Source organism: Mugil cephalus, chromosome 1 (assembly GCF_022458985.1).
Source record: "Mugil cephalus isolate CIBA_MC_2020 chromosome 1, CIBA_Mcephalus_1.1, whole genome shotgun sequence".
Classification (NCBI taxonomy): domain Eukaryota; kingdom Metazoa; phylum Chordata; class Actinopteri; order Mugiliformes; family Mugilidae; genus Mugil; species Mugil cephalus.
The window spans coordinates 33,828,528-33,849,710 of NC_061770.1; the positions used below are offsets into that span (position 1 = coordinate 33,828,528).

The 21,183-nt window shown below is 41.3% G+C and overlaps 1 protein-coding gene across 6 annotated transcripts in view; it reads left to right on the plus strand.

Moving 5' to 3' along the window:
* pde5ab (phosphodiesterase 5A, cGMP-specific, b) overlaps positions 1–21,183 on the plus strand; it is an 81,036-nt gene that overhangs the window by 32,172 nt on the left and 27,681 nt on the right. For all 6 annotated transcript variants that reach the window (XM_047602453.1, XM_047602433.1, XM_047602463.1 and 3 more), the window contains 5 exons: positions 4,925–5,014; positions 6,590–6,661; positions 6,932–7,021; positions 7,101–7,238; positions 18,128–18,195. In XM_047602453.1, coding sequence (XP_047458409.1) covers positions 4,925–5,014; positions 6,590–6,661; positions 6,932–7,021; positions 7,101–7,238; positions 18,128–18,195 — 458 coding nt within the window. The remainder of the gene's footprint in view (positions 1–4,924; positions 5,015–6,589; positions 6,662–6,931; positions 7,022–7,100; positions 7,239–18,127; positions 18,196–21,183) is intronic.

The following is a 21,183-nucleotide window of genomic DNA, read 5'->3' on the forward strand; positions in this document are numbered from 1 at the left end:
CTATTCTAACATGCAGCTCTCGACTCTCAGCTCTACCATGACGCCTGTTTCTCGCATGGTGCATTCACTGACATCAAGGACAAAAAAAAAACACGCAACAGCAACAATGTTAACTAATACAACACAACGCACACTTATCAATGCTGCTGCAGATATGTTTAGCCTATATAAATCAATGTTGTTAATAGCATTTAATAGTACTTCACAGCATGTTGTGAGAGATAATGGAGGAAAATGTAGTCGCTAAAGATCTAATAGCTTTTGACAATGAAATCCTTCTCTTTCTCTCGTTTGGTGAAGTTTTTAGTTTACTACTGTCCAAAGGATTTGTACCGTTCCCCTGTTAGCGTTAGCGGATAACCTATGACCTGCCCTGAATGTGAGCCTTTGGCAACACATTAATCATCAATGTGTTAGTTTGTAGATGTAGCAACATTTTATTTTAAATTCATTAAATTGTGAAAAGAGCTTTGGTTCACGAAGCTTTATCTCACCATATATGCTGGAAAATTGTTTTAAAGAAGTGCCTCTACTCAGGTTTGTTACAGTGCCTTTAAACTGTCTTTGTGTACCTGGGACTCAGCATAAGTTTATTCGAAAACCAAAAAGATGAGAGATTCTGATTCATTATGTCCATTGAAGTACATTTCTAAAGAACAGTGCCTTGTAGCATCGTAGCCCTGCCATCTGGTTGCCTGCCAACCCGAAGATGATGGTGATGGCACAGACTGAGACAGAGTGGTTGAAGGGTTCTTCCACCTATCTCCAGTTGACGTGGTGTGTGTGTGTCCGCATCTATTAAGTAAGTACACTTGAGAGTTCAAGTGGGTTTTCGAGTGTGTGCGCATCTTTGCACTTTTGTATTTGCATAACAAATGGATGCTTGAATATGAAATGTTAAGTGTATGGGTGTGTTCTTTTCTTCAGATGAGCATGCACTTTAGTTTGTGTGGGAGGGTGTTAGTATTTGGCAACGAGGTGCATTGTTTTTGTTGTTGTGTATTGGTGTGTATCCGCACATTGTTAACTATCCGTATATTTTGTGTATATGCTGCACACCATGTGCATGTATGCGTGTGTGCTACTGTGGAATGTGATATGCTGTGTAATCTGAGGTACTCCCCGGCCCTCTGATTGGATCTTTAGCTTCCTATTGGTCTGCTCAGGATTACACTTCAGATTCACATTTCAGGAGCACAGAGAGAAACAACCCCCCTCTGTCTGTTTATAGTAGCACATCCCTCCATGGGCTAGACTAACTATGTGTCTGGCAATGGTTGCAGCCCAAGCAATCTACAGAGAGGCTCCGGGGGGTGGTGACCTTATCAATGCTTCCACTGTGCTGCATTCAAATGGCAATCTTGTGGGAATGAAATACAGGACTTATCTATCATTTATAGAGAGTTCTGCTTTGATTTCCGTTGATCCGGCCACATTTTCTTGGAATAAACTTGTGTATGTAAACTTCGACAGCTAAAAGCTTTCTCGCTCTGGAGTGTAGTTCGCTGTACTTAGACTTGCGTTGGACTGTGCCAGAGTTAGTCACGGCGAAACGGGCGACGGTTGTGTAGATTGCGTTCCTGAAAGATCAAAATTCTTTAAAAGTCTTTGGGAGAAAATGTACCGTCCGACCTTCTATGTGAATAAAAAGAAGAACGGGAATAAAAGCGAGCTCATTCAGTTCAAGTGACTCAAAGTCTTTTCAAGTTAAACATCTTTCCCTGTAGTGTTGTGACTCAGTCGGATGCAAATTCATCGCATGTCCTCTTCAGTGTTAGTGACTGTCAAGTTCCTAGCTAAGCACCTATTACAAGGGGTGGGTGACCTGTCCAACTTTGCATTTCCCTGCATGACGAAACATTGACATGGAGCAGGTGTATGATGAACAGTTCGTTTTTTCTCAGCACCACAAATCTCCGCACAATATTCAAGATTTTGATGCAATTGCCCCGTTAACATTTAGAAAGTCTAGACGGGCTCTGTGATTAGTTTATTTTGTCCCATCTGTCTACTCCATGGGAAATCGGCTGGTGGCCTCAGCTCTCCACCTCCTTAGCTGAGCTTGTAATGCTCAATGGCCCAAAGTTGCAGAAGCGTGCAGAATATCTGGGTTACCTCATGGAGGATGCCTGAAAGATTATTGGGGCATGTGCGCCATTATTTTAACCTTTGCTAGTTGGTCATGTGACGTTTTTAAAACTAGGACACATGAAGTGCTGCTGTCATCTCGAAAGTGCAGTTTAAAAATCTCTTCTTGTTTTGTTTGAGCTTGACAGATAGATGAAAGTGGGATAGGATGGGCAGGCGTTGCTTTTTCTTAGAGATACCATTGTTATCACTCTGTACTTTGTGTGTCTGGCATCCAATACCAGAATACCTGAAAGGCCTCTGCAGTAGACAGTATAAAGCTATTGACAACCCCGGAATGTAGTATGTGCAGGAATCATGTGGTGACATAAGAAAAAGGAGCCTTTTTATAATACAATAAAAGATCCATTGTCTTTAGAGTGTTACTGGAAAATCACTGGAGTGCTCTTCCTTTAGTCACGGCTGTATTCACACACAAAACACAGTCTAGAGGATAATGGGACTGGACGGAGAGAAGCTGAGTGTTTAAAGGTCAGCTGGTGGGTGGAAGAGTTGAACAGGAGAACAGTCCTTTAAATAAAACATGCCTCCATCCACCGGTCGGTACCTAATTGAGCCTTCAGAAGCTATTCCTTGCTCTTTAGCCGTCAAAGGCGTTGGCCTTTTCGTGACTGATACCCGACGCTAGCAAAATTAAATATGTGATGTGAGGCGCGTTTAGGGAGATGAGGGGAATTTTGCATTGCATAATGCTGGCAGCTGCATGTGTTCATGTAAGGATGTGAGGATGAGAAGCAGCTGGAATGAGGCTTGAGGCGAAGATCAGATACGGGCCAGCCGAGTTTTCCTTCACCCACGATGATCACACAGCATAAACGTCATGTGATAAAAATTAAAACAACGGTCGACCGCAAGCGGTATAAGGTCCTGGCATCAGCAGCCCGTAGAAATTCTGTAATTAAGCAGTGGCTGGGCTTTCACTTGTGCTGTTACTCGTGGACGTAGGGGGATTCAAACCTGGGAACCCTTCCCTCTCAAAGCTACATCTCTAACCACTACGCCAAAGCTCAGTTTAAAATGTAATAGAGCAAAGAGAAAAGATACCTGAGTAGATTGTGCGTAGGAGCAGTTACTGTTGTTGTGGTCTGAGTTTCTGTGATGTGTAGCTATATTTCTGGGGTGGTGCACATTCAGCTATGGCCTAGACTACGATATAGATTTGGATATGGAGCATACGTTCTACGTTGGCCCAGTGCAGTACCAAAAATGAAACTAGAGTTGCCTACTCACAAAATCATCAAAAACGATCAAATAGCATTATTTACCAAAGTGCATTTCACTATAAATTGAACTTTAAATTATTTTCCAACACCACCACCTGTTCTCTCAGCTCTGAATACATGCATCACCATCTCCCCAGGGGTGCCTTGGAAAGAAGACAACAGTAAAACTAAGAAACTTGTCAAGATGGTGAGCTCCCTCAACCAAGACAGTCTGGGGGCCCCAGGCAAGAGGCACCTTGATGTTGGATTCATCAATGTTAGCAACAATGTTAACAACAAATGCATTGCTAATAGGAGAAATAAACATTGTCACTGGCAGTACTAATTTATTACAGACACAGTGTTTTTCATACACAACTATCAGCAACAAAACTGGTATCGTTTTGTAATATACCTCTTCTTCACCCAAATTAAGCAGATGTCTCAAGAGTTCAAAAGCTTCAAGCTGGTCCACTGTCTATCTAGTGTTGACTGTTGTTGTGCATTGAACACTAAACTTTTCTGATGCTTGGTGGGGCTGGGACAAAGTGGCATTAACTACTTTAGAGTGTAACACACATTCATACTGTCCCCATCAGGGAGACTCCCATTGTTGCTGTGTCCAAGGGGGTTTCAAGTTGTATCATTGATTACCAACCGCATGTCAGCAGTCTCTAGGAGCCCCCCTCTATCCACCAGCAAGCAACCACTAGAAGGGGGGATACCCAGCATCCAGGGCCCTAGGCAGTTGCCTAGTTTGCCTGTCCTCTCGCAACGGCCCTGCACGCAACAATACACAAACCAGTATGCGAAGATCAGTCTTTTCATTAAGCACTTTAGAAAAAAGGAAGAGGCATGAACAAAGCTGCCAAGCCAACATTAATGGAAGTATAGCGAATTATCAGTGGATTTAATCTCTGGTTTGTGAAGTTATTTCGTAGCCCTTCATAAATAAAGTACAAATGTATGTCAGCGGTTCCCTTGGTTATAGTATGTGAACAACGGAGAGAAAATTCATTACAGTTCAGGTGGTACAGAATAGCAGCTGCCTAATGCAAATTGGACCCTCTAGTTGTGGTGAGTGTATGTGGTTGAGCTGGTCGTTGAGGGTCTGAATACGGATGAGGCCTTGAGAGTTTCTGTACCTCTTAACTGACTGCTTTACATCTCAAGCTTTCTGTGGGACGGCGCTAATGGAGCTGGAGTGTCTTTTCCCCAACTCCACCGGAGTAGGACAGAGGTGCTAATGGTTTTTAACAGCACAATTACCAGGAAAAGATCCTACACAGTGAGGAAATAAATACTTTCAGTTTCAAGTCTTTGTAGTCCCCCTTGGTTACCATTGTAGGTAGATGCTAGTTAGCTGCTAATGCCACGCAATGACTTTGAGCAACACCCTCAGAAATCTCACTCAATCTTTTTTTGTGTGGTGGAGTAAAAAATTTGACACATAAAACCGGAACTATGGGTATGCACTAACAATAAGAGGGACAAAAGACACTCACTGACAATATGTGACTGACAAGAAGCAAATTTCCATCCCAAAAATATTTGCATGTTCTTCATTTCCACAGGACCCTAGGTTCAACGCAGAGGTGGACTTGATCACAGGCTACAAAACCCAGAGTATCCTTTGTCTGCCAATCAAGAACCACAGAGAAGAGGTGAGACAAACGCATAATGACGCATCTACCCTCTCATTCACACACACATTCACACACCAGTGCTGGGTACTGGGGTTTAGAGTCTCGCTCAGGGACACTTGACACGTGGTCCAAGTTCATATAAAACCCGCTCTACATACTGAGTCACCTCTAGTTTTGAGAGCCTAAGCAAAGGCTCTAACATTTTAGAAACTTATAAAACCTGAGACTGTCTGTCTCCAGGTCTGATGATCTACTGAGCAAAGCCTTCTGACAGCGTTTTACTGGTTACTATACCGTACTAATGTGTACTATAGTCTTTGAATGTCTTTGTTTTCCACCAAGAGCTGAACAGAACCTACTTGGACCAGCTGTAGCCTGGACAGAAGTTCGATGGCAGCCCAATAAAATTTTAGCTTGCTTAGTTTTCCACTAATCTCTGCCTGAATACCAGGCAGGCTTAACTTCTTTTAAAGAACCTAAAGATGACTCGTGCATTATAAGCAATATTGTATGACCTGCACATTCCAGCTGCAGATAAGATGCTGCTCCAAGTGAAATTTGCACTTGATGATAACTTTTAATTTGAAAAATCGGCTTTGTGAGTCTGTTAGGCTTTATTTGGTATAGTTAGTTTAGTTAAGCATGTTAGCTTTCTAACATTTGCCCAATGGCATTCAACACAATATACAGCTGTAGCTGATAATGATGTTATTTGCAGATGTTTGGTCATAAACCACTTTAGTAGATACACAATGATTCTAAAGGAGAAAGAAATATCTGAACCTTAATGGCGGTTGTAGAGAACAAGTTAGGGGACCTTTAAAGTCAGTAGGAATTAGATTCATCATCTTGGGAGCCATGAATGTCTGTACACGGTCTTCTTGTTGTTAAGATATTTCAATCTGTTGGACTGATCGACAAACTACCTGCTTTTCAATCCACTTATTTTTATGCACATTCCATTTGTTCATAAATAATTCATATTTAAAACCACCTCACTGGATAATGAAAAACCTTTTTGACTTATGGCGGAGGTGGAAAAGTTCCACAAATGCAAATGCATTTGTACATGAAACCAAACCTCACCACCTGCTTATATACGCACCCATCAGCCACAAAACCACTGCCAGGAGAAGTGAATAACACTGAGCATGTTGTGACAATTCAGCGTTCTGTTGGAAGATATTTGGACCTGGCATTCATTCATGTGGACCTTACTTAGACGTGTAGCACCCACCTAGACCAGACAAAAATTGTTCAAAGAATAGCACAAGGCATTGACCTGGCCTCCAAATTCACTAGGTCCCCTTCACCCTATAGGACCCAAAGGCCCCCCACTAACAAAATTCTGTTGCCAGACACCACAGGACCCCCTCCGATGGCCCATGTCTATTCTCTGATGAGTCACAACTGTTCTGAGGCGCAAGGTAGACCTACATAGTTCTAGGAAGGTGGTCGTAATGTTATGCCTGATCGATGTACGTATGACTTCAGTGGATTGAAACAAGCCGTTCACTGGTTCTTTGCCCACAGCTTTTGGCTAAAGGTGACCACTTTCAATGATTCCTGCGTATTTTTTTTTGCCCATCACAGGTAGTTGGAGTGGCTCAAGCTATCAACAAGAAATGTGGGGAGAACGGCGCCTTCACTGAGCAGGATGAAAAAGTTAGTAAAGTCTAATACTACTTTACTTTCTTAAGGTTAAGACCTGGACGAACTGACTGACATGTGTTAACGGAACTATACTGTGAACTGTCCTGACCGGATCCTTCAGATATGCTGCGTATAAAACTTCCTTCCTTTACCTCAATCTATCTTTTTCTACCTCTACGTGTCCTTCCTCAATTTCCTCAATTCATCTTTCATCCCTCTGTCGTCTTATTTCCAGCCTTTTTTTTTGTGGTGCTCAAATGTTGCTCTGTTCCTCCTCAACAGGACTTCTCGGCCTACTTGGCCTTCTCGGGCATCGTGCTGCACAACGCGCAGCTGTACGAGACGTCGCAGCTGGAGAACAGGCGCAATCAGGTGGGTGTGGAAGTGTGTTTCTGCCAGTCAGCACAGACACAGATGTGTAGACGATTTGTGTTTGTGTGCGCGTTTGCAGGTGCTGCTGGACCTGGCCAGTCTGATCTTCGAGGAGCAGCAGTGTCTGGAGGTGTTACTGAGGAAGATCGCAGGGACGATCCTGTCCTTCATGCAGGCCCAGGCTTGCACCGTCTTCATCGCGGACGAGGACTCAATGGTAGGCACACACAGCATGATCACATTGATGTATCTAGTGCTACAAGTCCATGCCAAAAGACCACAAACTGCTTTTATGATAAGTTAAGGACAGCATAAGGACACCAGCGGCGCAGGACAGGCTGAGTTTGTTCTGAATTAAAATTATACAAATGGCTTCATGAGTTTCTTTACGACACATGATGAATGACTTCCAAACAATGCTCAGGCCAATGCTAAATACAACCACTTCTGTTTCGTGCCATGTAAATGATTGTCACAAGAGCAAACAGAGGAGCATCGTATAGCGCCTTTCTCATTTGCTCAGTTCATGTGAAGGATTTGCCTTGCAAATGGGCGGTCACATGATCAGGTTAACAACACCAGCCCATGGTGTTTGACTGATTTGACCCTTTCCCGTGTCAGTGGCAAGTGTTTGATATGTCATTTAAACAAATTTAATCATGTTAAACCCCTTAGACGCTCAGTTTAAACTCACTTTAGTTGCAATACACATTCACCTATGTTAAACAATGAGGCTAATGATTAAACAAGAGATTCAAGGGCAATAACACAGCAGTAGGTCTTTGGTGCACATTTCCAAGCTTTCCTACTATGAACTACACACTATCCACCTGCTTCTTCAGAAGATTATGGGAGTTGCCGTGACAGAATTCTACTTCTCCTTGCCGGTTCCATGTTTCTGGTGTCCTGCTACTGCTCACACAGCTAATCAAAACTAAACTACAGTGGGAATGCCCGTGCCCTAGCTAGCATGATTTGCAGCTTTAAAACTAAAATATCCTGTACATTAGGAGTGCATGTTCACTCCTAGTGTACATTTAATATTGGCATTTATTTACATTTTAGTCCACTATATCTCAGAGGCAAATATTGTACTGTACAATGTAGCCAACATCCGGCCATACCTTCAAGTCTTCTAACCATTCCAGGAGAAATGACTGATGAGGAACTGTCACAGAACTATCACCACGACTTTTTAAAACATTCGTATTATGAATCCACTTCCAATTTCCAAAACCGACTTCCACTATGAATCATGGGTAACATTCAGAATTCAGGAAAAAGGTGGACGCTCCTGTGGCTGAAATGGACACATATTGAATGGCCAAGGTGCTATTGACATGCGAGGAGTAGACTGTAAGCTAAATGCTAACATGCTAATGGGGAAAATACCAACATGGTAATGTTTGACTTTGAATTTGTTTGACTTGGAAGCACGCCCCATAATAGAACCAAAGTGTGTTTAACCAGACTCATATCCTGATGAGAATTGAGTCTGACAACACTGAAATACTCTGAACAACGCACCTAATACAATCACCAAAATAAAACTAGGAAAACGAAGTATAATATGTATTTTACCTAATTTTGCCACTTTCATTGTTTTTGATGTACATTATTTTTTTAAGTAAAGCCTTAGTTAAGACTGGAAACATTTGAATACTGAGCATTTAATAAGCTGCTCATTCAAAAACAGGGCTTTACACATGTATATTTATGTAAAATCTGAAGGAAGTTAATGTTGTTTTGCTTCTGATTGAAAAGTTTAACAGAAAGAAATGAATAGCAGCTTTCCAGAACATAATGAATTATGTCAGACGGACCTCCAATGCCTCTTGACAGCGAGTGGAAATGCAGACGCTCTATTCTGCATGTCAAGGAGCTTAATGTACCGAGGAGAAGGCTCAGTAGCTGGTCCTGTTTTAGTGTAAATACATTCTATATGTATTCACTTTACTGACTCACACACACAGCCCAGTGTTCAGCCTCCTCTGTGGGCATTTACATTTGTTTTGGCTTGTCCTCCTCAGGGGCGTCCAGCAGCTGCAAAAAAAAAAAAAAAAAAAAAAAAAGCACACTCGCACAGAAAGCAAGAAATCACATTCGGTGGGGGCACTAGCCACAAATTAACTGTCATGCACTGAGTGAGAGTGATACACGAGCTCGGGTGCAAAATTTTCCACATCTCAGCAGGTGCAGTGTTGAAAAAAATTGTATTTGACCTTCAGCAGACAACATTTTGATCCAAAGATCGGGGGGGTTTTAAGGCTGTCACTAGCCTTCGTTGCTGCGGGGTTAATGATGCTAGTTTCCAGGGCTCTGTTTGTCCACGGTGCAAGGCAGAATCACATTAGAACGGCAACACATTATCACAGAAAACATTGTGCTGTTCACTACGTTGGTTGCTGCAGCATCAATAAATGCCACTACCCTAGCTGCAGTTTTACTGTCGCTTGCACTGGAACATTTTTTTTTTCTATGGAAATCTAATAGCTGCATATGCATGGTGGCTACTTCGTTTACAGTATGTAAAATTCATTCTTCATGCAAGAAGACTGACATTTAATTAACAATTTCTCCACATTTTGCCAGTGATTGAAGTGCACATTTAGCCATTTCAGGCTACACATGAACTTTAGTGCCTATTTTGTCTCGACTTTGAGTCCAGCAGTGCATAATACTTGCTTTATCCATTCATTCATTATCTATTACTGCTTGTTTCTAAGGACTTCAGTCTATTCCATCTATCCCTGGGCGAGAGGCGGGTTACACCCTCGATATGTGGCCAGACAAGCGTCGTTACACGAATTTAGAGTCGACAATTAACCTGACAAGCATATCTTTGCAAAGTGGGAGGAGGCCGGAGATCTGGGGAAAAATAACTATACAGACACAGGGAGAACATGACTCCTCATGTTCAACTCTCAAGACTAACTTCAGTGTTGTTTTTTGGAACTTTCTACAGCTTCATCTCTTAGCCTTCCTTAGCAAGTGGTTCAGTTTTCTCATTTACCAAGGAAGATAGTTAAAAGCTCTTCCTTACTATCAGTTGTTTGATCCGGGTGGATCCACTTCTGGTTCTGGACCATATAGCACTTCAAGGTTGAAGTGCCAACTATGTCTAGAGCTCTTCACCTGCAGTTGCTACACCTTATGGGTTGGTGACAACCCGGACAAGGTCAAACTTCCCTTAGTCGTCATTTGGTGTAGTTGGACATTTAAGTTTTGTTTTGTCTTGCTAAAAAAAAGGCTTTTAAACACAGTCAGTTTAAAATAAACCTTTCCTCAATTAAAGGCAAGGAATACTTTATCACAGCAGAAATCACAAAACTTTCAGCCTCCCCTTGTGCGTCTCTCTACTAACTCACTGTATTTATGGAGTAAGCGGGGTGGGATTGCAAGGCAGTCAAGATGACGACAGCAAGTTAAGAGCGCTGCCATAATTTTGGACCGCAAACAGCAGTACTTTGAAAGGAAAGCGGTGTTTTGGGGGTGATTTTAGAGAGAAGAAAATGACAGAGCTAATTTATACGTGTAATGAGCCTGTCCACCCAGCAAATGGAGGGTTCCACAAGGCTCTCTCAGTTAGAGCGGCCTCATTAAGGAGCGCTCCGATTTTGACGTGCAAACGGAAACGTCTGGGCACTGGCTTTTTCAGATCAAGATATGTCTCGACAACCATTATTTTAATGGAAAATATTAATTTGTTTGCTGTGCAGCTGTTTGGTTGCTGTAAAGAAAATTTCAATTTTATTTATTTCGTGTTCTCAATTATCAACTGTTACGGTATTGTACGGCCTGCTGGTTACATATAACTGCATTACAGATCCCTTAAAACAGGGCTTATTTAACATAATATATGGTAATTGTATACATAATGGCATATGATATACTGTCATTTGTATACCACTGAATTTAGCAGGTGTTTATTAGCATTTTTTTTTATATATATATAGTTTTGCCATCATTTAGTTCAGTTCCATTAGACACTTATGCTAGCTATTTGTTTTATAATATAACAACAGTTTTGTAAGGAAAAGACTTGTGTTAAGAAAGTATGCCTGGGGATGCTTTCAACCCAAGGAGTACCAGTAACCAGTAACCAGTGTGGTTACTGGTTATTTGGTTATTGAGTTATTCAGTGGTTATTTGAGTTACTGTTGCCTTTCTATCATCTCCAACCAGTCTGCCCATTCTCCTCTGACCTCTCACATAAACAAGGCATTTCCATCCACACAACAGCCGCTCACTGGATATTTATTCTTTTACGTACCATTCTCTATAAACCAAAGAGATGGTTGTGCGTGAAAATCCCAGTAGATCATCAGTTTCTGAAATACCAGTCCGTCTGACACCAACAATCATACCACGTTCAAATCCCCTTTCTTCCCCATTCTGCTCAGTTTGAACTCCGGCAAGTTGTCTTGATCACATCTACAGGCCTAAATGCATTGAACTGCAGCCACGTGATTGGTTGATTAACTATTTGTGTTAACAAGTAATTGAACAGGTGTACCTAATAAAGTGTAATAAAATGGTTAGTGAGTGTATATATATAAATCCTTTATACTTAATTGCTTTTGAGGACAAGAGAGTATTGATCTTTTATCAAGGTCCAAAAGGGTCCAACAATTACCTTTTAACAATGCAGCTTGTATAAATGACATTTACATTAATTGCAACACTCAAGAGATGTCCCACCACTATTGTTACTGCTGTGCAGGATCTCCTTGTGTTAATGCTGGTGCCTGTTATTTTGTAGTGGGAACACATAGCTGTCATACAGGCTCTCCAGTAACCTTTGAAGAACCTCGTTTCGCAGAGTGTAGTGTTTACTTAAGGCCCCGTTTGTATATGTGTCTCATCTGCTTGAGAAAATGGGTCCGGCACTCACACTCACACACTGCCGGCCTAAATGTAGCAACAAGCTACTCCTGAAAATGGTTTGACTAACACTTCAACACGTTTATTACCCAGGACTATGAGTCTTCCAACTAAAAATAATGGATCTGACAGGTCTGGTGTTTTGACTGTTAAGGTATAACTACTCCTAGCGCATGGTTTGTTATTGTAATGCCATAAAATGTCAACCAGTGCCCGTTAATGTCCATTTACCAGCTGATGTGTGGCCGCTGGATTGGCCATGACATGTTGCTGTTGATGAAATTAAATGTTTACCTTTGTCGTTCTTTAACCCTCTATGGTACGTTGTTGCCCTCAGGCAACATACCCATTTTCAATCTGCTAAATCTCCACAATGCATCCCTTTGAATGATGGAATACTTTAAAAAAGAGGGAAAACCATAGGGAACCAATCACAATGCTTTAATTTGACACATGACTTTCAGGAGACCATCTTGGAACCCTTTTTTGCAGACTAATTCAAAGGAAACAGCTTTGCCATTTTGCACCACAGAAATCGTCTGAAAACATAATTTCCTGGCCCTTTTCCATCTGGAAAAAAATCTATTCACACTAATAGATGAGTAAACTTTAATTTTTGATAGTTCCATGCAATTTATTTGCTAATTAAATAATGGAAACATGTTAAAATGCAACTGTTGCCCTGAGGCAACAATGTACCATAATGGTAAATTGCATATGTTGCCTTGAGGCAACAGTGAACCATTATGGAATCACGATGGCAGCATGAGACTGTGTGAGTATTGTGTGTTTAGGTATCATGTTCAAAAGCATGCCATTCATCATCATTTTATTTTGATTTGTACAATTTAACAAAGATAAATTTGATGTTGGCTGCAGTAGGTTCAGGCTATTACTGTACTCTGTAGACCACAGTCTACTATTGTACTGAACTTTGGCTGCCTTAATTGCTTATACATATTTGCCTCCATTTACAGAATGAATTCAGCCTCATTCTAGCCTCTTTGAAGAAGAAGAGGGTAGAAATCGCACTTCTAATGGTTATGATCTTTGTTTGAATACTTTCTTTAAAGTATTATGCTTTGACTCTTCAAAACATTCATTTCAATTTGTTGTTCCACAAGAGTACAATGTTGCCTACAGCCATCGTTCAGACAACAAACCCTTCAAAAGAGTTCCTTTTCTAATGTTTTCAAATTTACAATGGTATATATTGTAACCTGTTGATGCTTTTAAATATTTTATACATGTTTAGGACATAAATGATGTTCAAATTGAACAAAAAGTCTCTTTCATTTTTTACCGTTATGGTACAATGTTGCCTACAGGCAACAAAGCCCAAAAACTTCCAAAAAATAAAAAAATTTAAAAAATTCTTTAGATTATGTTTATTTAGTCTATTTTAAGACAAAGAAACACTCCAAACATTTTTTTCCTAACTGGCATCATAATGCGTACCATAGAGGGTTAAACCTGCAGGATGTCTTAGTTCCCTGTCATTTTAAGTGTTTTCCAGCACATACCTACATCATTGCCCTTGGCTCACAGATCCGAACCCAGCCGCTTCAGACCTCGCTAAAAACCCCAACAACAAGAGATCAGTGATATGATGTCAGTGTTGCAGACTGTACTGAATGTCAATTTATTGTAAATATTGATCTTGTTAAGTACCAACTACATAGCCAATTCACCATTTAATATCTGTGTTTAGGTCTAGGTTAACTGCAGCTTGGGATGCTATGCTGCTGAAGTGATTTATGTAGGGTTACAAGACACTGGTGTTTAACTTTCCCTGGTATTTATGAAAACCCTGTTACTCCAGTTGAGATGATTTTAAATGAGAACTGATGTCAAATTGGGTTCTTTCCAGAAGATCTTATCGGAATATGAGTCTGGTTATACTCCATTTCATTGTGGATCAACTGATGCATAGAAAAAAAGTATATCTCTGCAACAATTTGGATAGTCCTATAACCAAGCAAAACAATAAAAATATATGACTTTATGCGATCCTCAACAAATGCCTGCCATCGAGTTATTTCCCTATAAATATCTATTATCAGCAGATGTGATAACAGCTTGTTCCTCAAACTGTGACTGCACTTTTGTTAGTCTTCCCATCCCTATGGAAAGCCTGTCCAAAAGATCGGCCTGGCAGATATTTGCCAGAGTGCAATAACTTCCAATTGGAGCAGTCTCAGACCAACTTTCCAAAATAAAAAAAGTGGGCAAGGAACTTGATCATGTTTCCAGGCTATGTAAAAGCTTAACACTAGAAACGTATTTGAAGCAAACTTCTGAAATGTTAACATGCCAATGCTAATCTAAGATTGCATTGGCTAAAAAAAATATCATGTTGGCAAGAGTTGTTAGTGTGGCTGCAGAGTTCACTATATTGGAAACAAAGGCAAAATGGGCAACCTGGTTTGGAGGAAAGTGCATCTCACAAAGAGAATTAAATATGTTAAAGCCACTTCCAGTTACCCAAATCATCTTAAAGGGAAACTATGTGAAATTTAGTCTCTTGCCGTATTCTCCATAGTTGGATAAGTGTGGAAAGGCGGTCCAGGCATTGTCCTAATCTGGCAGCGCATTAGTGCATAACTGCATAGCTGTTAGCTTTATCTTAGCATAGGTAATGGAAAGTTGCCAAATATCCAGTCGTTCGCAAAAGTGATTAACTCAAGAATTTTCCTAATTACTTCTTGTGATCTGTACAGTGACATCGAGTACAAATTCCAATGTACTCAGCATGAAGGGATTGCCTAGGGCAGATATAGACTTGTCCCAAGTCTCTACATTACAACGCCTATGCTATGCTAAAGCTAACAGCTGCCCTGCCAGATTAAGACAATGCCTGGACCGATTTAAAAATGCCTTTTCCCACTTATCCAACTCGGGGGAATACGGTGAGTGACTAAATCCCTCAGAGGGGTGGTGCATCCGTTTAAGACGATTTTGGGTGAAGTGGTTTTAACATATTCAATTCTCTATCTGAGATGGACTTTCCTCCAGACCATTTCAACTGACCTTTTACAATATTAGTCACTGATTTGTTCCATGCATGCGCTAAGCTGCATAGATTTAAGCCTCTGTCTGTCTGAGTGTGTGTGTGTCCCTCTCATGACCTCAGGGTTGCCAGACCAGCTGTCTCCATGTCTTTTATACCCTCCCGTCTTTTCTCTTTTCTCCCTTCTCTCTTTCCTTACCAAACATTTACTCTGAGATTAGGGACTTTTACTGGCCTTATCTCGCCAGACGGCCCTCTGTATACAGGTGTCAGCGTTACGTGTCTGTAGTTTCTCAAGTGGGACCCACGGGCCTGTGGTTTTTAACACAACCTTTCCCTCTAGGAAGGGGGCTTTCCTGTAGGAAGTCTAGTAAAATGGCAGCACTGGTTTTGACACTGACTGTCCCAACAATAATACAAGATATTTTTAAGACGTTGGCCTGCATTGGCTCACTACATTTTACTGCAGTGTGTGGCACCTCTTTGGTGGTGTGTGCACACATATGTGTGTATCAATATGTGATTGGTCTGTACGACGTGTTTGCATATGTACATCTAAATCAGTTCCTTGTTAGTATTTTACTTGGGCATGAACATTTGTGTAATGTTATGTGATGTAATGTTATGCATTCATGCATGTGCGCACCACAGTGTGCATTTTGCTAGCATGTGATGCCTGCCTTTGCCTGAGAGTGCTGCCTTTTGTTATGGAGTGCATGCGTGGACGTGGGTGTTTGTTTGAGTGTATGAAACGTGATAGGGTTTGACATCTGACTCACCACTCTGAGGTTTTTTTTTTCATCCGTGTTGTTTAACTCTCCCCAATAGAAATAAACCCGGAACTGGCCCGGGGTCTCCTGAAACATATTACAGTGTGTGGACATGTTGTACCAACCACGTGCTGTTTTCTATTCTCAGGTCCTTACTTTCCTCAACAAGTTCTCCTAACTTTATGAGAAAATAGGTCATCATGTCACCCCACCCAAAAAAAAAAAACAAAAAAAAAAAACAGAGCTTTGACTGTCTGATTATTCATATTTCTTGTATATAGGGAAGCCCTTGTGTTGGTGATTTGGATGAGTTTCAGGAAGTGAAAGCTGTTCGGACTGAAGGCTTAAGGCCATGCTTGCAGGTCTGGGAAGATGTAGTAATGATAGATAAATCCTAACAACAGCAAAACATCTCTAGGATGCAATCTTTTAAAGGCGCCAGCAGCATGTATAGTATAGAGTGAAGACTTTAAGTGAGATAAATTCAGTTCAGACCAAGCACCGTCAGCAATTCCTACTCCTTCTTTTCTATGAATCTGAGAGGCGTGCAATCTAAAGGAGTGCTACACTAAGACATCGAGCACATTGGCTTTCAAGTCAAGGTAAATGGGGATGGCCTCTCAAGGATTTGGTCATCTATTTAACCATGATTGTGGCCGTACTTTTTATTAAGACACATTTTTCTTTTGTTGTGCTTCGTGTCTATATAAAGCCAGTACATTTGAAAGTTCTTCAGAGACAAAAATGGCTCAAATAAGGAAACTAGTGCAGAAAACACACCTGAAGATACAGATTCTCTACCAGTAAGGGTACAGCTGCCACCAGCTCGCCAGGAAGTGCAGATGTAGTCCTTCAGCAGTTGGATTCACTCTGCAGAAATACGGACAAATCAACAGCTTGGAAGACAAACCAAGATCTGGTCCTCCAAGTGTTTCTTCAGCAAGAAATGACCGCATCTAGATCCACATGTGCAGAGAAAACCACCGAATGACATCATAGGAGCTCCAACAGAAGTGGTTAAGCCAAACTGGTGTCCATTGTTGCACCCACGCTGTACGTGGTCAACTTTTAGATCATGGCTTAAGGTCCTACAAAGCTGTCAGGAAGCCCCAGATCAATGAGAGACAGATGTTAGCCTGTTGGGCCCAAGCACACAAGAACTGGATAGCCAGTGATTGAAAGGAATTTGTGGAAGGAAATTTTTAATTAAGCAATGCTATTAGCACCTTTATATGTGAAGTAATCAACTGGCTTGTCCTTATGCTTAGGGTGTGCTGTCTTGACTTGTTTGGTTTCAAACTATGAGATGCTAATATTTTTAGACACACTGTGTGACTACTGAAACCTAGGGTGATATAAGCCTTGTCATGTTTTCTCTTCTTTGCTTTGGAAATTGTGCTTTGAGTTGACGGAGACTCATCCTCTGCTGTACATTTAGCAGGGACCTTTCTCACAATCCACTTCATGGTATGCTCAAGCAAGCCTCATTTTACTGCGCTCTCCACCCCCAATGGTTCTCCCCCACTCTGGGGCCACTGTTTTTGCTTCTCCAATGCATATCTCCCAAAGGGGGTTGTGTTCTGGACTGACAAAATAAGATAACATGACAAAACAGTTTAAATTCTGTACACTCTCCTCTATAACTTCCAACAAATACCTTTCTGGACATGTAAAGCTTTGACTGATGCCTCCAAAGAGTATAAGAAGACAGACTTGATTTATCCTGGGTGTATTCCACACACACAAAATCTCTTATCTCACGTCATCCTGTTATAAACCATCCCCCTTGCTAGAGAACCCAATAAATGTCATAACATTGCTGGGTTCTTTTTTCTTTCTTTCTTTCTTTTTTTTCTTTTTTTTGTTTAAAACAGCTTTATTACCTTCACCTAGATAGATCACAACAAACTAATGCAACAGAGTGAAGGCGCTTGTGTCTGCACGCAATAGCAGGGGGCCAATGTTTCCAAAACGAAGAAGCGTCGTCCATCTTTAACATCCTGTCCTCACCTCTTAAAAATGGAAAAATTATCCTTTGAGAGGGGTGGGGAGTGCAGGTTGAGAGAAAACAAGTCCCTATATGGGGGGAGAAGGCAATGGGAGTGCTGGAATGTCGAAATAAACTCTCCTTCTGGCAAGCCTTGATGGATAATAGATCAATGTCCCCTTTGTTCGTGACTGGAGATGTGTTTTAGGCTGTGTACGCAGTACTGCTGCTTAATTTGGGGTATTTGGACATTGGGTTTAATTGTAATGGCTTAATTGGTAGGAATGCGGAAGATGATATGGCTAGGAAACACACAGGGTGAACCTACAGCAAAGCACGGAAAAACTAGACAGAACCAAGTCCTTAAATATACTCTTGATCCCAAATGCTGCCCCATCAAGTCGCTCAGTTTTCCATATGACCATATGATAAACCAACCTTTACTCTCTTTGCAGAACTCCTTCTCCAGTGTCTTTTACATGGAATACGAGGAGCTCGCTGAAGTTCTTGATGCCCCCAAAAGGTAAGAGGATCAACCCCAGTTGAAGCCTATTATTAAATCAGAAGTCCAGCAGAGCCGTAACCCAGCTGTTTCCACCGGTTATTGCGGCTAATATGTTCTTGGATTTGCAAACTACCCTTTCCTTCTCCCTCAAAAGACTTTCAGATGGCGTATGAGTAACTGGCATTTGCCCACATATTCATTATCAAAAAGAAATAGGGGTGATGTAAGTTGCATTAATGTAGGCAGTGTTTTGGCAATAATGAAAGTCTTATTGTTACCATTAAGTCACTTTTAATTCAAACGTAAAAAAAATGACTGAGAGTACCTCAGTCCAGTACGTTTGTATAAGTTTGCCTCTGGATCTTTTTTTAGGTAATCTGCCTCCCTCACCTGCCAACTCCCAGACATTCAATCGCAGGCCTTCGGCACAAAGCTCTTGTTCTCATTAGCTGGGCTCTTTTGGCTCGATGCGCCGTCTTTAGAGTTGAGACGACAGCTCCTCAATCACAACCTGTTAATCGTGATGGATTCAGGCTTTTTACTGTCTTGGAGGCAGTCCGAGACATTTCCAGCAGTCGTCCGTCACGAACAGACAGTTGTTTTTAGGTCAGCATGCACTGTTATTACATGTGACAGCTCTATTAGTTGCATATGTGGGGAAGCATTTAAGCTGCAGTGGATGGAGATGTGCTGTAAGGTCCGTGTATTACAAGAAATACTCTTTTTGTCTGACAAAACAACCAGAAGACACTCATATTTTATGTGTTTGTCAACCCTGTCTTCTTTAAATTAAATGCTCCACTAACAAAAGGACTCAAGTAGCCAAATAGAACATAACTTGTTTAACGGTACCACTATGAATTGTGTAATGCAAGGTAAAATGCCCAAAAGTAGACCCAGCAAGGAATTTTGGACCGAGTATGCTTGCTGATAGATATTTTAGCTGTTGTACTTTTCCAATCCAGGACATGGCTTTTAGTATGCTTCAGATAAAGCCCTAATGAGGCAGTCAAATAGCGTCCAACCCCGCCCTGCTTCCAACCTTTCAGCCTAATTATTTGGAAGCATCAGAGAGTTTTGTGACTTTCCGGTACAGACATTCTGACCAGTCATACCACCTCCCTCCCGAAGATCACGTAGTTTGGCCGTATTTGGCCATAGCTTAACAGGATTCTTTGCCAGTGTGTCTTCATATGTTTAATGCAAGTAATCATGGTAGTTTTTAGGAATTCTCCCAGAAAATGCCCACCTTTATTTTTACTCCTGTAACTGATCCCACCTTGCCCATTTCCGTGATAGCAGACCTTCTCAACCTTAAGCAAGGCAGCTCATCAGAGACATAAGAATATTTTGTGAGTTTAATATTTAGACAAGAATTCATCAATCAAAACCATTTATATGGAACAAATGTCATAGGGAGTCATGGCCCAGCCAGTTGGCTTTAGAGAGCGAAAGACTGAAAGTCAGCAATTCAACAATCTTTCCGGCATTAATGAAATTATTTGAATTGGCAATACATAGCCATGATTTTAGGGTTCAGTTGCAGATATTGTACCGTAAAACAAATTAAGTATGCTAAACTAAGCTAAGCTATGCCAAGCCAAGACGAGACAAGCCAGGATTTGATTTAGACTTGATTTATCCCTGTGGGGTAGTTAAGATGTTACACTGGCAGGAAACAACAGTGCAACAGAAAAAAAAAATAGAATAATGTAAGACAAGAGAAATTATATACAAGTTGTATAAACAATAATCATGTATTGCATTAGGTTAAAACTGTGAAATGTGCACATACAGTACGATAAAATCAACAAACAAAGACCAATTACTTACAGAAAGTCATGAATTTTTAACGACACAGACAAAACTGGCTTTGTTCCCGTAGCTTTCAACTCCTTTTAAAAGGATTCATTCAGAAAGAGATTTAGCAACAGATTTAGAAACAGAGCAGCCCATCAGACAACCAGACAACCGTGATTTGCAGTCCGAGTGAGTAGATCCTCAGGATGAGAAGCAAAGCCTTGAACGAGGCCACAGCCACAGATCCCTCCTGACGTCGAGTCGCGCTCAGGCCGGGAGGAGTGAATGAACTCTAATCTGATTTGAGATTCAATCAGATAGAAATCCCTCTCCCTCCCTCCTCCACAGGCCTGTTGGTCTCTAGGGTGGCCTTTCCTCCACAGTTGCTATGCAGCTTCTAAAATTCAATCTTAATCTCAGCCCAAGCAACAGAATTGGATTGTGTGTGTAAGTCTGTTTGTGTGTGCTGTTATGTGTGTATTGCATGTGTTCATTTAAGCGTCTTTGTTATGTGTTGAGTCTTTTAGTCCATTTTGAATCGGTCACTGTGGTCCACTTGAAATAAGACACAAGATACATGCTAGAGTTTTATAAAATCCCCAGTTGTATCTGAAATTGTTGATAACATACTCGTAGCCTAGGAGCCAGACCACCTTCCTAGCCATTTGTGTGCATGAAGTTGGTCTGGAACCACTCTGTTGGGAACTGATTATGCTCCAGCAAAGATCTGCTGGGCCAATCGAATTGTTCGGGTGGTGGCTGACACAATCAGTCATCTGAGCATCACTGGGTTGAATTAGTTTACAACTAAGAGTAAGAGATTTACTATTTCCGGGTGCTCCTCCATCTCCGCAGTTTTCAAGTTGGTTGTTTTGGATACAAACGTTTGTACGACTCGTATTCTGCGAAATTTCAGCCAAAGCTTCAGTCACCATTGTTGAAAGTGAAGCAGGAAGTAGAAACGACCAGACAAATTAACCTGACAAGCAATAAGAAAAAAAAAGACACAACGCCGCCTTTTGCATCAACCCCCCGGCAGAAGAGTACACTACACTTAACCCTTAAAGACCTCAACATCTGCCTGCAGATTAAACAAAAAGCTTTATTTGAATTACCGTAACTCACCAATGGACAAAATTCAAACGCCGGGATGTTGCGCTTTCTGGCCATTACGGTAATGATGATGCACCGCTGCTGTCGGCTGCA